We start from the raw sequence: 16,837 nt of genomic DNA on the forward strand, positions 1-16,837 counted from the left end.
CAAACTCCATTAGTTTTGGATTCTGTGGTGTTTGTTTTCCAGGATGCAGTATATCTACATATATATTTTGTGTGAGCATAAAAACTGGCAAACACCAGATCCACTGGAGCGAAAAAGAAGCTCCTACAAATTCTCTTCGTGTATCACAGCCTCCCTCCTAGCTTTCAGTCCAGACGATGCCCTTTTCAAAGGCTGCCCTTTCAGACAGTCACCAAGCAGTGCTATAAAGCAACAGAAGACACACTCCCAGAAATTATATTCTACCGTTTCACCTGCTTAGGTGAATCTGATGGTCACAACAACAGCCTTCCTGCTGGACTGTGCCACATGACAACCTTTCATGATTGCCTGTATTTTATGTTTGCAGCCAGAAGCCACAGATCACAATCCCAATGGATAAAACAATGGACATGTGAAGCTTAAACTTTGCAAAAGAGAAAAAGCACAACAGATTTTGCAAAGCAGAAGAGTGCTTCATTTCATAAACGTCTCTCCCCTAAAAATTTTTGCTATTTTAGCTCAAGATACTTTCCACACATCTTTCTTCACTGATGCACATTTGCTACTGTTTTAGACATTCCTTTCAAGGGCAGAAAACTGGGTATTTAATAACCCCCCAACAAAAACTTCAAATAGCTGTAACTTTTAAATTTGACACTAAAAACTGACAGCATCTGACTGTTCTTCTACAGCACGACAAAGAGTTGAGCACAGACAGCAGAATTTGCTTAGCTCCCATTTTATAAGGACAAGAAGATGAAAATCACCTCTGCATAGCTATAAAAAATGCAAATATAGCAAAAAAGCTTGTCAGTTTGCACTATCAGAAAATAGGCCAAAACCTGAATACATATGAAAACTCGGCTCTCTGTGCTTCTAAGTACAGTCCTTCTAGCTCAAATCACAGGTATGTCAGATGCAAGAGAAGATTTGCTTCCCACCTCTTTCCTAGAGGCAATTGAGAATTTTAATCTTCAACTAATGAATCCTGCTACTAGTAAAAGGTTACACAAAGTAGTAACAGAAAAGCAAGAAGAATTACTGAAGTATAAACCCCAATTATTTTGAATCCTCTGTCACTGCTTATAAATGTTTCATTTCTTATTATAATACACTATTTTTAGTACACTAATTTTTTAGTAATACACTAATACACTAATATTTTAGTAAAGCAAGCTCTACTGTAGGTGGCTGGTGGGTTGGAAAGGTTATTCAAGCGAGATTAAGTGTACTGGCTAAAAAAATGTTGAGACATTTGCCTTTCCTCTCTACCGTATAAACAAAATTCCACATGGGAAAAAAGAAAGCAATTCCCAGCTCTGCTCTGAACAAGCAAAAGAGAAGTAGTGTAACTCTCATTTTAATGTGACACAAATGTGTCTCCTTCCACTCCTTTACAGTGTCCAAAAGTCTTGTGTTGATGGAAGCCTAAAATAAAATTTCTCTTCCAGGACACCAAGTTGAATCTAAACACCATGTAAGACTTATACTGGAGTCAGGGGAACCAAAGGTACCAAAGTGAGTTTGCACACTAGGTAGCTTTTAATGTAATACAAAAACTTATCACACTTGGTTAATAGATTTTTGCACATCTGTTTGGTTACGAGATCCAGGAACTGATCTGTATTAAAGGCAAAGCTAAATGAACATGTAGAATAGCACAGTAAGTCCAAATCTGCATAGAAAAAACATTTGATGCTGAGGAACTGACATCCACACTCTGTATGTAAAGGTGAAACGGGAGGTGTGGTGTCCGGCAAGTTACAGTCTCGATGCATAGACTGAAAGCCTGTTAGCTGTAGGCAGAATACTTTCCTCTTCGCTTTCATCCCAGTTTAATCCAACTCTCAAGCTTAATTTCATGGTGCAAAGCAACACACAGAAGGCAGGTGCAATTAGGAGCTTCACTTCAAAAGCACCTTCCTGACACAACCTATAATGTTAATGTAGATACAGCCGCAACTACCACAATTCTTTCAAGACTGTGAAGGATCTCCAGATGAAAAATTAAGCTTAGAAACCAATCAGCATTTCACATGGAAAAAGTGATCCAGCTCATTTCAACACCAAACCATCCTCTGGGTTCCCGCTTTTATATTTTTTGCTCAGTCACCATGAAGGGCTGTGTGGGGCTTGGTTCCTAACATACCCAAGGGGTAGACATGGGGCTCAGTACAGCCATGTTTAGTAGTAGATGGCAGAGAACAAGATTAAGTACCTATGTGTTTCCACAGATGCAGGTAGAGGGCAGACTGATAAATGAACAACTTGCATATTGCCAGTAGTAAGTAAAAATGTCTATTCTAAACTGCTGAAAGCAGAAGCAAAGCTGTCGTGGCTCTGAGATGCCTTCAGGAGGAACATGGCCCCTAGTCACCCTATGCATTTCTCAGGTTAAAAAGGGACTTCTGCTTTAAGTATCACAATCATTCTCACATCTGATCTTCTTATTAAAAATGGCCCAGACAAATAATATTGTAACCATTTCCCTATGTGTAGTTATTTCCAATTGGCAGGTATGGGGAAATGATACCATGACTTGGAAGAACTAATTCCAAATCATGTTTAGAATAGGTCTACTAAAGTGTTTTTTCTACACTGCAGAAAAGGTCTTTTCATGTGTCACCAGTATTTTCACAATGATATTTCACTGAGCATTCTTCCTTGGTCCAACATTTAACCTACATATAAGAGACTTAAATGAAGCAACAAAGGGCACAAGTCTGCAAAGGCTAGTTATTTAGGCTGTATTTTAAGCAAATTTAAGACTGACTAATCACTCTGGGTGCCTTACTTGAATTACTTGCAAGGGCCCCATTTTCAAAGGACCCGTAAAACAGACCCCTCTCAGGAATCACAAGTTTGGCCAGCCACACTTTGAAGAAAGCCAGTACTGAATATACAGTATTTGCATACATACCCACCTAAAGCAGGAGACCACAAAGAAGTCAGGAACACTTTCCTCTGGTAAGTATTATTAAAAGGGTACAGGCCCTGGGACACTAGTCTTTCATCCAAAAGTAAGTGTAATCGGTAGAAGCACGTATAGAAATTCCCCAGGTAAAAACAAGACAGGCATGATGTACTATATCCAGACAGGACAACCTTTTCTTTTTTATTTGTTAACAGAATTCTAAGTAGGGGTCTCAGAAACATCTTGAGCATTTCACTGCCTTCCAGTGAGCCACTTCAGCTGACAAGAGCGCTGTTGACAGTTTCTTTTCATTCAGAGGGAGTTGACAGCCTAACCTTACACTTTCAGCAAAGCCTAAGTCACATCATTGTGTCATATTACAGTGTGCACCCCAGAAATAGAAGCAATGAGAAACGCCTCATTACTATGCTGTTTTCAAGTAAGGCTTGTGAAATGGGGAAGAGGAAAGGTTTTTGAAAGAAGAAAACATACCTGATCCATTGCCTTTTACTAAAGCTGTTCAGTGAAAATAAGAGGACCTCAGAAATAAAACATTTGCTCTTTGGTCATATTTCAAGTTGTTACCTGTAAGTCATCTAGTCTGGAGGTACCACAGCAAAACAAAACTATATGTCAGATATCCTTTTGCATTCTGGGGGGAAGGAGGAAAAAAACCAAACCAAACCAAAGCCCCCTTCTCCAACACTAACCTCACAATGAATATATTAAAGCTTAACATTAGGGTACGTGTCCACCCAGAAAAGCTCTTTGGCTCCACAGATTTTGCCTTCCCCTGCAGAAAGGGGAATGGCTGATGCCCATAGGGCTCTTTCTAGGTATGCTTTCTAGCTGCAAACATAAACAGGGCCCCTTGTAGGTTAACATCTTGTACCACTGCCTGTTTTCAGCTGGTTTATGGAATAAGTACATACTAAGTTAAAACTGGCGAAGAGGTCTGCAGAGCTGGCAAACAAGAATAGAAACTGCAGAAGCAGGAAGCCTGTTAGAAGACTGATTACCAGCATGTGTCAAATATATAAGGCACTTCTAACATAGCATGTTCATCATAGGACTGTTGTGCACTGTAATCAAATACAAATATTGTTTTCAAGTACAGTTATGTTTATAGCTTCCTCAGTATTGGAGATGGCCCTGTACCTAGTGCACCAACACTTCAGAAGGACCAAGTTGGGTGGGACAGGGTGGGGCTGTTACATATGATGTTTTTCATGCAGAAACAGAGAACCTGATCTTTCAAATCATATGTGAAACCATTCTCCTCTCAAAAACATGTATAAAAACACTAAGACAAAGAGTTTAAGTGACACTTACGCGGCATGATCCCTTGGCTCACCAGCTCCTCCCGTGTGCGTCGCTGCTGGAGCTTCAACTGCAGCACTGCAGGACAGCAGAGAGAGGGAAAAGAAGGAAACCCATCAGTGCAAGAAACAACTGAAAAGACATCTTCAGGCACATCTTGTTTTCCTCTTTGGATGCCAAGGCAACAGCAAGCAGCCGTAATTAAGAGCCCACCTCCCAGCCCGCTCCCCTGCCCCACTGCAATTGCAGAAGTGGCTGTCAGCAGTCAGGTTTCCGTATTCTGCTGTGGGTAACAGAGAGGAAGTTGCACAGGGTCTTGGCAGGGTGATAAAAATCCACAAAGCCGGGCCTGTTTCTCAATTCTTTCTAGAGCACCAACTTCTTTCCAAACCATTAAGATGAGAAAACAAACAAAGAGAAACACTGGCTGACAGTGCTCCAATAAACCAGTGACACCCCAGCTGCTAATGCCTCCTGAAAACTCTAATTATCATGTGCAGATTAAATTGATATGACAAAATTATTGGTCATTACTTGAAATTACAAGGCTGATTTCCTTGCTCAACTCAGAATCATCTCATGAAAGTGAAATATCATGGATATATCCAGAAGCGCCCTTGTTCTGTAGCAAAAAGAATCCATCACCACTAGAATTTTTCCTATTTATTTTAGCATAACAGAACATACACATGACCTGTGTGAAATGCATTTTTTTTTCTCTAATGCAAATCTCTGGAACAGTCATCATTTTAATATTCAGATTATAACAGCAGCTTCCCTTTAAACTATACAATCAAAGCAACATTCTAGAGATTGTTCTTACAGCCAAAGACAGTTTCCATATGCAAGGGACCTCTCAAAACTGAAGAAAAAAAACATCACATGAACGTGCAGACACACACAATTTAGGAGAACCGGAGTGAGCATCAATAGATACTGAATACCATTTGCAATCAAGCTCAAGCTCCTAAGTATTCTCAACATAAAATAAAATTAATGGCATGGCATCTTCCCTGTTTTCATTTCTCTTATGTCTGTGGTGCACTCAGCATAAGAGAAGTCCACACAAAAGTAGCAGAACCACCAGAGCACAAAACTGCTCTAACGTCTAACTACACAATCTCATTATAACCTTTATACTTCCTTTCTCAAGTACTTTGTTTGTCCTATACATTAATCTCATACATTATATCCAAACTTATACTGACACTCCCTAACATAGGGATCAAAGAAATTTAAGGAGAAGATGCCACTTTGTCTACTTACACACATCATCACGTTTTACCTGTTTCTTTCAACCTCCCATTTTCAGTTTGCATTTGACTACAATACATCTTTGAGTGAGGGTTCTGGTCTTCATATGAACTTAACAAGGGATCCATTCTCTTCCTTGGTTGTTTGCACAGCAGCTAACCACCCTAACTTAAATGCACACTCAAGTTCTCACTTGGATTTTTCTAGATTCCACTTCCATTGGCTCTTGATGTACTGCTTATGACAGAATATACTTCCTACCTGTGGAGGGACTTGCATGTGCACAGTGTACAACCAAGTCACCTCTCTTCTCTTTCTTAAACCAAACTAACATTTCTTAATATATGCATCCTGGGCAGAAAACTACTGCCTTTAGTATGGGAAAAGGAGAGAGGGAGGGAGGGTGTGAAGAAAGCACCACGCTAATTCTGTGTGGGATCAGCTAAGAGCCAGAACGAGGAGGAGGGGAACACAGGGGAAGGAACAGGCCCTTTGTTTGGCCATGAAACTGCAAACAGAAGTGGCAGTCCCACACTCTTCCTCTCACCCAGCATGCGATCACACTCCTACTTCTGTGCAAGTGTGAGGGCTAATACAGTCTCATAGTTGGCCTGTTCACAGAGCTCTTTATTTGCTCGATTTGTTTGAGGTGATCAAAACCCTCATCAGGTGATGACACATCTACAAAAGCACTTGATCTAACAGCTTGCTGCAAGAGTCAAATCTCTCACTCACCACATCATCTCTCATGTTCCCTGACTGGTGGCTGGACTCAATGCCACAACAGACAGCACAGCCCAATCAAAACAGGGAATAGCTTTCTGTCTCATTAGTGAGTTGAAGAGGATGACTGTATGTATATCCAGGTATTTGTTAACACTAACATAAGGTGGGTGTGAGACATCATCCTTTCAGCAGCTGTATGCCACTAAGTGATTTCAGCCCTATTAGGTAACGGCACATTAAATCTCTGGCTGTATGGCATTATTTCCACTAGTGAGCCATTTCAGGGACTCATTTCCATACCCTAAATTAGCACATCTCGCTAAATTTATACAGGCAAGGCACAGACCTACAGCATCAGACCCATCTCCCCAGCTTTAAGTGGAGATAATGTCATCATTACTCTTACTTGTGTCTTCCCATTTACACATCTAGCAACAGATGTTAGCCCTTTTTGCCACTTTGCTATTTACTCACTAGGACCATCTATTTTCCCTTCCATTTCCAACTATACCAACTATTTACCTTTCACCTCACAGAGTCTGGGATTTTCAACTAAAAACTTGCTAACGCGGGTGTGACTGACATTTTTTGTTCCTTGGTACATAACTCTGCCCTCACATGTATTTATGCACATTTTGCCCAAACTGACAACAGTTTGCCTAAATTATCTAAACAATTTTCCATTTTTTAAATGTCATTATTTATGCCTCCACTAATTTTTGCTCCATTCACACTGTTACCATCTTGAATTTGTTTCCAAACTCCACTGGGCTGATCCCAACTAGAAACGCTTTTCTGCTTTCTTGGATTACAGTCAGTTCTTAATCCACTTGAGCAGTCCTTCATTAAATTCAAAGGTACTTTTTAAGCCCAAAATAAATATACCGTGTTACGAAGTTGAAGATGTTATAAAGTGTTATAACACCCAGACAACACCTCTAGCAACCAACTTTCATGTATCCAAACAACAAAATCGCATTTGAGCAGACCTGTTTTCACAAACTGAAAAGCTGAATAGTCTGGTTATACTGCTATTCTTATGCCATCTAAATTATTTATCAAAATTTCCATAGTATTTTTCCTGGAACTGATACCAGATGAGCCACTCTTTACTCACATGCCCTTTTTCAGTAGTGATGCAAAACACTGCTGGTCTTCAGCTCTTCTGAAGTCTCTCCCAGCTGCTCTCAGATTTATCAGAAATCAGTCTCAGCCAGACTAGCAGCTAGAGACTTCATCAAATGACTTTAAATTCCCTTCCTGACTTCAGCTTCCCTTATGAATTTTCTAAATATATCTTATTTCTATATCAGTTACCATTTACTACCTTTTTTTCTCTAGCCATAATATGCACCTTTTATTTTTAAACACCATGTCTCTTCACAGCAAGAAACCAGCAACTGTCCAGAGAACTAAGCTGGAGAATAGGAAAAAGGTTATTTTCAGGATACTTTTAATTAGTAGTAAGTAATTCCTGGGATTTCTGAATACATGTACAAACATATTAAGCACAAATTATAATCAGCACAGGATGCACTTTTTTTCCCATACAGCTTACTTTTGTGGCAGAGAAGAGGGCAACAAGGATTACCTCAGTTCACTCCTGAATTCATTTTGGCTTAAATAAGTACTTGGAGTTCCCAATGCCATTTCATATATTTAGGAGATCACCTGTTTACATGTGCAAGTGTGTGAATCCTATATATAGATTAACAGATGTCCCAAGCGCCAATCCAAGGCTGCTGTACATGGAGCTCAGCCAAGGTCTAGAATGACCAGAGAAATTCAAAGTTACTCAGACTGGAGTGCCTTTCAGTCACAGACCAACAATTTTCTTCTCCTTTCTCCCTGTATTTGACCTTAAAAATAATTTTCAAATTAAGAATAAATCAGGTCACACAAAGGAGAGTATATGCCTGCAGGCTTGAAAGTAAGTTCCATACTGGTACCCTTCTATTCACCTCTTTCATTCAACTTATGACACAGTCTGTGTAACATTCTGAGGGCTTTGTATGCCTGTCTGATTTTCCTACTTGAAATTGAGCATTATTTATTTCACAAATAAGAAAAATTCTGAAATACAAAGTTTGAACAACATTTTTGTATCTCTAATAAACTGTTCCAAGAATTAATAAAATATTCCAGAGAAATGTGGGAGCTGGTATAAAGGGCTGCAGTCAGCAGTTTAAGAGGAGGGGTAGAGAACTGAAGAGGGGCAGTGCTCTAAGAGACAAATAACATCAAGGTACAGCTACTATCAACAGAGTTACACTGGCAGTGAGCTACAGCAAGTCATGATTTTTTTTTTTTTTCCTCTTGTCATAAAACTGCCTTAATAGAGAGACCATAGATCTATTCCAAGACCAGAGCTTACTTCTGCCTACTAATGGCTGGTGGCAGCTCACAGCAGTATATGCTTAATACATACAGAGGCTGCATGCATATGAATGCTTTCAGGACACTTAACTCTAGTCATAGTCCAGGGGTGCAGCAGTAGTAGGCAGTAGCAAGAACAAATATTTACAATGAGCTAAGTTGTTTTTTGCAGCTCGTCATCTAAATCTGCATTGGCATGCCTGCCCTTCCACATACATCTCTGAAAGCCCTTCTATTTCTAAACCACACTTGGAGTTCAACAGTGTGACTAGACCTACTACAAAAAACCTAGACTACAGCCTCTGCATCTCAGCACTTTAAGAGAAAACAAAATACAATCTCATTTTATGACTATGTCACATACCAGGACAGGTTTATGACCAAAAAAAAATTCTTAAATATTCTGCATTTGTTTCTTGAAAGCTCATGAAAAGAAGCAAACAGCTTTGAACTGCAGCCTGTGCTGAGGCTCTACGCATGTCATATTGAATACAGACTTACTGCCAAAGGGACTCTGCTCACATCTCTACAAAACCTTTTTTTCTCAGGAATCCCAAGTGCTACTCAAGGTTGTCCAACCAAAGTAATGATTAAGCACAGCCATATGGTGGATTACAACAGAGACAGCACAAGCAGCAGTGCAGAACAGGAAGGGAGGAAGGCTGTTGTAGCCAAATGAAACCCTATAGAGGAGCTGAGGGAGGCAGAACTCCCTGGAATCTGGCCTGGGATACCCATGCAAAAAAGGCAAGCACAAGACAAAAAACACATATTAACTAGTTAGTCTGTATGCTCAGACATGATTTATCAATTTTTTAAATTCAGTGAAAGCAGTTTGCTTGACAGAGACATTAATCCTTGCAACCCAATCAATAAGCCATGCGATTAGAAAGAGAAACTACCAAAGAACAAGTGAAATTAGCCTAACTTCATTATCTAAGCTGAGGAAAGTGCAAGCGTAAGTAAAATCAGCAAAAAGCAAACTAGGCACTCTATGCTTATAAGGGGTCATGGTCATTTCTTTGTACACTGTTCAGCACCTCTGCATAACCCATTTGAAAGTCCTGTGCTACAGCATCCACTTAACTCCACAAGAAAGCATGAATACAGTATAAGCTGGCATGGAAACCTGCCAGTTAGTTCATAACTCCTCTACCTTTCAGTAGCAATGGAGATTTTTTAAGAGAATTTTCACTGGCCTAGCACTGAGCAGGTCTGACTGGGTTTACTTTGTGAAGGTCAAAGACCACTGCCCAAGGAAACATGGCACTAGGCCACCATTTGCAGCTCACACGTATTTTTCAGTCTTTCATACGTGTGTATAACACCATTAGATGAAACCAACAGCCTATATGGAACCAACTTAATTATAATATGCAGCCATAAAAGACAACTTTGACAACATGGGATATTGCTGAACAAAATCATCACAGCTGTTTGTGGAGAACTGGGGCCTCTAACTGAAATGTCATAGTGCCATGTAACTACTGCTCTGACGGGTGAAGCCACCTCTCCACTTACCACTTGGCCAGCAGCAGCCCTTCCAATTACATTGAGAAGGTAATTTTTTCCTAGTTTCTGATTAAATAGTCACATTTGACCAGTATCAATGCCAAATTCAGCTTTGGAATATGCAGCACATCAGCCATTGTTTTAATTGTTTCAATTATAGCCTACATTTATGACTGAGTTCAGCTCCTTGGAGACGTGGTGTAAAAACCCTTCCCTCACACTAAAACTGGTTTGTGAGCATTTTTCAGCTATGTCTGCTTACAAAACAAATGTTGACTCCCATTAGCCATTTCATGCTTCAGCAAGAAACCAGATTAGATTCTAGTTCATACACCAGCAAGGGCAACATCTGCTAAACTCTAGTTGCAACACCTTTCTATACAGAAGCAGCAAAAGGCAGTTAGGATTACCAAATCTTTTGTAGCATATACAAGATGCTGTAAGAAAAATTCAACTCTCATCATTTGTGATCAATGAGCGAGTGAGTATACAGTGGTCAAAATTAATTTTGAAAATAACTCAAATTCCTGAGGTGGATGACATATTTTTTTCAGAGCTGCGTTTTAATGGCGCCATCAAAAACACCCCCCATATCACATAGAATGTGCTAGAATGGGGTTACCAACAAAGAAAAGCCAACTTTTCGTGCCCTTTTTAAAGGCAATTTTTTGAGCCTAACAGCATTTTAATCCACTAACTGCTGATGGGGAATACATGCTGGCTTTGCATTTAAGCAGACTGTGCAGTGAACAGAGAAGCATTTAAGTGAAACAGACTGTAAATGACACCCAAACTGCAGGGATTATACGACAGTTTGCTACCCTGAGAAGGGGATGCCAAAAAATCATGTCCCTCTGTGGGGTGAAGGAGAAGCAGCGGATACACTGCTGATCCTCACAATTTGCAAGCATCCACTGCATTGTTTGTATAGCAGCCATACGGCTGTATTCATCTCAATGCATTTTACAGAACAGCTTGGAGCAAGCCTGGGCAAAAGGACAGTTAAGCAGAAATTTATTTATTTACTATTTGAGACTATCTCACATTCCACTACCTCTTTTCTCTACTGCAGCTGCTATTAAAATGCAGGCAGTTTCCCCAGCTCTTCCTTAGCAACCATACTACAGAGAAAATGGAGTTTGAGAGGGTAAAGAACAGAAAGAGAATTTGTTTTGGTCTCTTAAAACTGTTACAAGAACCTTTCACACTAGAGGCAAAAGCCACTTGTTTATATTCATGCTGTGGTCTTCTCTTTGTGAGAAGTAGGATTGGGATGATTGTCCCTACACCCAAAGAGGAGGTCTGCGGAGCAGATCCTGAACAGGAAACAAACCAGGACCAGGAGTGGTTCCCTACTGCAGGTCACATGAATGATGAAAGTGAATTTCTTGAAAGAAATCTTAGCAGAAATTTGCATGTTCTGCTGCAATAGGTTTAGATGTGCAGGTGTCTCACACCAGTTTGAGGAGCACTGATAAACTCCTTACCCAGCTATGTCCAACAGAGATGACTGCAGGTACAAAGCCAAACAGGAGGTTTAATAGAAAAAGCCACACAGCTGCATCCAAGGCAGATCCAGCAGAGAGGACTTGAAACTTTTTCATGATCACCTTTTATTTCTTATCTTCTTAGTAAGTTTTTGAGAGCATTAACAGTTTGTACATGCAAGAACAGGGGTACAGTTCTGCCTGATGTAGGCCTAAAACCTCTATCAAGAGACCCTTAAAAACTGAGTAGATCCTTCACCTCCAAAACAACTTTCAAAATATTTCACAGTAGATGTGCTAGTAATAATTCCAGGTTGTCATGTGATCACATAATACCAGGGTTGTTTTTCTCCATCCAGCAATTCCAAAAGCCTTTAGACTCTCAAATGCCCAGAAGCTTTTAAGAGCAGCTGAAAAGTACAGAAAACTATACAGAGCAACTGGTCATTCAGGGGAAGTTTAGATTGGATATAAGGAGGAAATTCTTTCCTGTTAGGGTGGTGAGGCACTGGAATAGGGTGCCCAGGGAGGCTGTGAATGCCCCATCCCTGGCAGTGTTCAAGACTAGGTTGGATGAGGCCTTGGGTGATATGGTTTAGTGTGAGGTGTCCCTGCCCATGGCAGGGGGGGTTGGAACTGGATGATCTTAAGGTCCTTTCCAACCCTAACTATTCTATGATTCTATGATTTAAGAACACAAAAAGTGGAAGAAGAGAGAAAATTAACTGACTCTCATCCTCAGGACACGAAGGGCTTGTTTCTGGATAAAATCACACTCTTCAAAGCTTCTACAGCTCAGAATGCTCTTGGGTCATACAAAATCATTGACATGACATACAGCTTATGACACGGGCATGACACACGCCCGCTGACAGACAAGATGTACTGTCTATATGACTGTGTTCCAGGAGACTAGTTTTGACTACTGGAAACAAAAAAGAACCCAAGGCACAGGTCAATAGCACCTTTTTGCTGGGACAATGCTGCTGGAAGAGAAATGTGAAATAGGAATTATTTTTTCTAAATGTTCTCAAAGGATGATGCCATAGTTGAATGTATTCTCTTTTAACAAGCCAATGTTATGAGGCATTAAATAGCTCTCTTAGTGGAGACAGATAAATACAGATTCTTTGATACGGGTAATTTAGCTGAATCAAAGATCTCAACCTACAGAAGAGGCTGGTCCCCAAAGAATATAGAATCAGAAGCAAATACACAATCAAAAGCCAAAGGATCTACTTCCATCCTCATATATTACCGAAATGTTGCTGGCTCACACCAGTTTTGTCTTCTTTAATACTAAACTTTTTAAATCAAATAAATGTATTCCTCTTAGTACACAGGTCTTTCCATTGAATGCATAAAAGCCCACTCTTATAATGAAATCTTACTACATCTAGTAGTTCATTTCAGCAGTCACTGAAACTGTTAAAACAGGACTTTAAGAAATTAACCTGAAATACATCTATAACCTGGTATATTTAGTAAGATATGCAACATGAAAAAAAGCTTGTTAACAGGAAAAGCTGGTTTGCTTTCTGAGCAGGGTACTGATTCTTATAAAACCATTTTGCCTCAGTAATACTGGTTAGATGAAAACTAAGCATGTGAATAACTAGGCACATACCCATATCTATGGAATTTGGCTACCAAGCATGACTCAAACAAGATGACCTATAACAAAATGCCTAGGTGGAAAGGTGGAAAGGTCTATCTAAAATTGATGCACCAGTATCATAACAGTAAATATTAGCTGTAATCAGCACTTGCTGATGCCATCTATATCCATTGTTACTACTTATAGCTGGAAGAGGAGCTTTGAGGGGAGGGGGAAACAGGGAAAATTTCCCAACTCCCTGTGTAAACTTGAGTCACAGACTACTGATTTATACATTTCCATGAAACAATGAACAAGGAGGAACTAACACTGCCCTTAACCACTTTGCAGGGAAGACCCTGGGAAGAAATGCTCCCAGATAATTTAATATGATGTGGCAGATGGGAACAAATGAAGGAAAAAGAAGGAATGGGTAGATATAACCAAATAATCAGATCTACAGCTGTATACTAATGTGACAGTACAAAAGGCAAGATACAAGCGAAAAACAAGTTTGAACCTTTTTCATTTTTTTGCTAGTAAAAAAAGAGGTATCTCTGCCTGTAACAAGAAAGAGCTCCAACCTTTTAATTTTCGTTACAGATGAGACATAAGAGTTGTTTATATTTGTTCTGAAAAATTATATAGAAAAAAAAGAAAAAAAAACCATGTTTGAAGATACATCAGAATCTGAACAATTTTTCATTTTATTTAAACCTCTGAGTTCAAGGGATAGTATGTTTTTGTGTGCTTCTGATAAGCAGAAAAATATCAAGTCTTGAGACAGTGCCCAGATACATCCATAAAACACATGACTGGACATGTTTATAATACTAAAATTGATGTGGAAATCCTTGAATGCCTCTTCCATCAATAAGAGACATGGCCTAATATTTTTCCTTCATAACTCACCTCCCATACTGCAATTTCTGCTACAGCACAGTGCTCCAGCGTACTAACAGCCTCTCACATCAAGGCCAAAAACTTCCTCAAATATTTCTCAGAGACTGTGTTGTTGGCCCAGTAATTCAGCCTTCCGCCTGCCACATGGCACCCTCTGCAGATAGAAGAGTTCCCTCCACAGAAATCATCTAATGGTCAAGAAACCACAGAACTTCTGTGGTAACAGCTGGGACACCTTGACATATGAGCTCTGTTTCTGGGTTTCCCACTTAAACGTGGAATAATTCTGTATTTCCAAGACCATTTCAGATTCTTAACCATCTAAAGATGTGTGGTTTACTGAAACTAAATGCAAATGGGAGCAAATGTGTTTTTCCACAAATGGTAGAAAAAAGGACTCAGAAGTATGCAAATTTAAACACAAAACCAGAAGTTCTTTAGAAGAAGTAATTAACCAGTTACATAGGAAACCTGGAAAGCTGGCCCTTCTCATTTTAATTTAGCTAGCTTGAGAATCAGCCAGCTTCAGCCAGTTGATTGTGCTGACAGTTATTTCAAGAGACACAGAACAAAAGTAGTTTTGCCCAACATGCATATTATATGCAAAATAAAGAATCAGCATTGTCTATCCAGTTAGCATTCCTGCCATGAGCTTCTGTGTGAGCCCCAGCATCCTCTCTTAGCAAGCATTTCAGGTGGATGTGACAAGGAATTACATTTCTTTAATTCATGGTAGTGAGAAACATCTTTGCTGTTTTCCCAAAGACTGCGAAGAACACATGCCACAGTCATGGCATCTGAGGTTCAAATAAAGATCCCAGCCTTGGTACTGCAACAGTCTGGTACCTTCTTTATAGTTTAAGGACAATTTTATTACAATCCCATTTCTACTTGTAAAAAATTTACAAGCTATGGCCATCATATCCCTGTACATTAAAAAACAGTTCTTTCACAGCAGCCCAGTATTCCTATTACATACAAAATTCTGATCCCCAGAATTCCTATTACATACAAAAATGCACATCAAATTCCCTCAAACTCTTTTAAACTCTGATCATACAACACTGACCTACTACTTTTTACTTTCTCTTTGGATATTTACTTTCTCTCAAAACTCTGAACTAAAGATCTCCAGGATGAACTTTCTTGGGTTTTTCCACAAGGGAAGATCCACAGCATTGAAAACAAATTCAGCTATGAGGCTTAATGTGGTTCTTAAGTGCTATCATAGCTATAAATATCTAAATAATATAATTCTGTGTAACAGGTCAATCAGCAAACTAAAAAAACCCAGAAGCCCAGAATGGCCTGCATGACCACTGACTTCAGACTGGTGGACAAATTCTGCAGATGTTTAAAATGCTACTGCTGGCTCACTCCTCTAACTGAAGGACACAGAGGAGACCGCCGGCAGCAGCAGGTACTCCCATACTCACTGCATGCAGTGGTTCTCTCCAACTGCTAACAGAGGTAGGCTTTTGCTAATATACTGAACAAAAGCAAGTGAAGGGCAGACTCATTTCCTTTCTGTTGCTCCCTCCAGCAGAAACACAAGGGAGATAGCTACGTGGTGACTATGTTTGCAACCTCTGTAGTTAGATTCACTGTCACATGTCAGTCCTGAAGATACAATCCTCATTTTAAACTGCCTGCAGTCAATGTGACAGCTATTATTAGCAGCAGTAAAAGAAGTCTCTTAGTGAGGCACAAAGGTACTACTAGCTTAGCATCTACTTCTAAAATGTTGTCTTCCACTTCTGAAAAGGGACAATCTGACATCGGAGCATGAAAAATGGTGTGAACTGCAAGCAGGCATAGAAGAGCTTTCACCTGTAAGTATAACACAGAAACAGGCATGAAAGTGCAGGAAAGTGAAAGTGAAGAAAAAGAGCATTAGAAAGAGCACTCACTAAAATAAGCAAGAAAACCCCACAGCTGTTTGCAAGGACAGGTAACATGCTGCTTGTAATACTGACCAAAACACTCAAAGGGATTGCGTACATCCTGGTTTCCAGCACTGCTGTGAAATTTGCAGAGATGAGTAATCAAAGAACAGAGCCACTGCCACATTCAAGTCCTACAAAAAAACACCACTACAGTCTCCATGCCGTTAATACTAGAGGAACACGTAGCAGCATTAAGCTGGGGAAACTTCACACAAAGAAAGTCTGAAGCAGATCTCTTCCTTCTGTCACCCAGAGAGTACCACTCAGACCCGCCTCCAATGTTTGTGCCCTGGCAAGTGTTTCAGTGAAGAAGGTTACTAAACAGATGTTAAATGTGCAGCAGAGACGTTATGGAAAATACCCTCAGAATGGTGTCAGACCCATGAGCTGTCTTTGGGAATGGAGACCATGGAATGCGATCTTTATAAGCATTGCTGCAACAGATGATCCCTGGACCTACTATGGAGAAAAATCCATTATGGGCACTTCCACCGAAAACTTTCAAACAGGATTGGGGTTTTGTTGTTTGTTTTTTTTTCCAAAATATTTTCTTTACAGCTGTTTACTTCTGAAAGGTATGAAAATAAGATTGTCCAGAAAGCCTGGATTTCACTAATTTTCACCGTCAATTTTGGAAAGAATCCATGTCTGAAAGCAATATATCCCCGTCCTTATTACTGACTTTCTTTCACATTTCTTGTTAGCTTCATCGGCTTTGTTTTCTTGGAAGAACACTTACTATATTACATACATAATGAACTTTGACAGTAGGTCACCTCCACAGCTCTTCTACCCACCTGAT

The 16,837-nt window shown here is 39.8% G+C and overlaps 1 protein-coding gene across 2 annotated transcripts in view; it reads right to left on the reverse strand.

Moving 5' to 3' along the window:
* Positions 1-16,837, reverse strand: part of MRTFA (myocardin related transcription factor A) — a 48,302-nt gene that overhangs the window by 25,660 nt on the left and 5,805 nt on the right. Inside the window, exons 1-2 of one of the 2 annotated variants that reach the window (XM_057422801.1) lie at positions 4,448-4,466; positions 4,247-4,312 (exon numbers count right to left, since the gene is read on the reverse strand). In XM_057422801.1, coding sequence (XP_057278784.1) covers positions 4,247-4,253 — 7 coding nt within the window. In that variant the 5' untranslated portion in view covers positions 4,254-4,312; positions 4,448-4,466. Of the gene's footprint in view, positions 1-4,246; positions 4,313-4,447; positions 4,467-16,837 lie in introns of those variants that run through there. The other variant, XM_057422800.1, reaches the window with a different exon arrangement.

Source organism: Pezoporus wallicus, unplaced genomic scaffold (genome assembly GCF_028554395.1).
Source record: "Pezoporus wallicus isolate ANWC-B61680 ecotype Strahan unplaced genomic scaffold, APGP_CSIRO_Pwel_v1 contig_8839, whole genome shotgun sequence".
In the NCBI taxonomy this organism is placed as follows: domain Eukaryota; kingdom Metazoa; phylum Chordata; class Aves; order Psittaciformes; family Psittacidae; genus Pezoporus; species Pezoporus wallicus.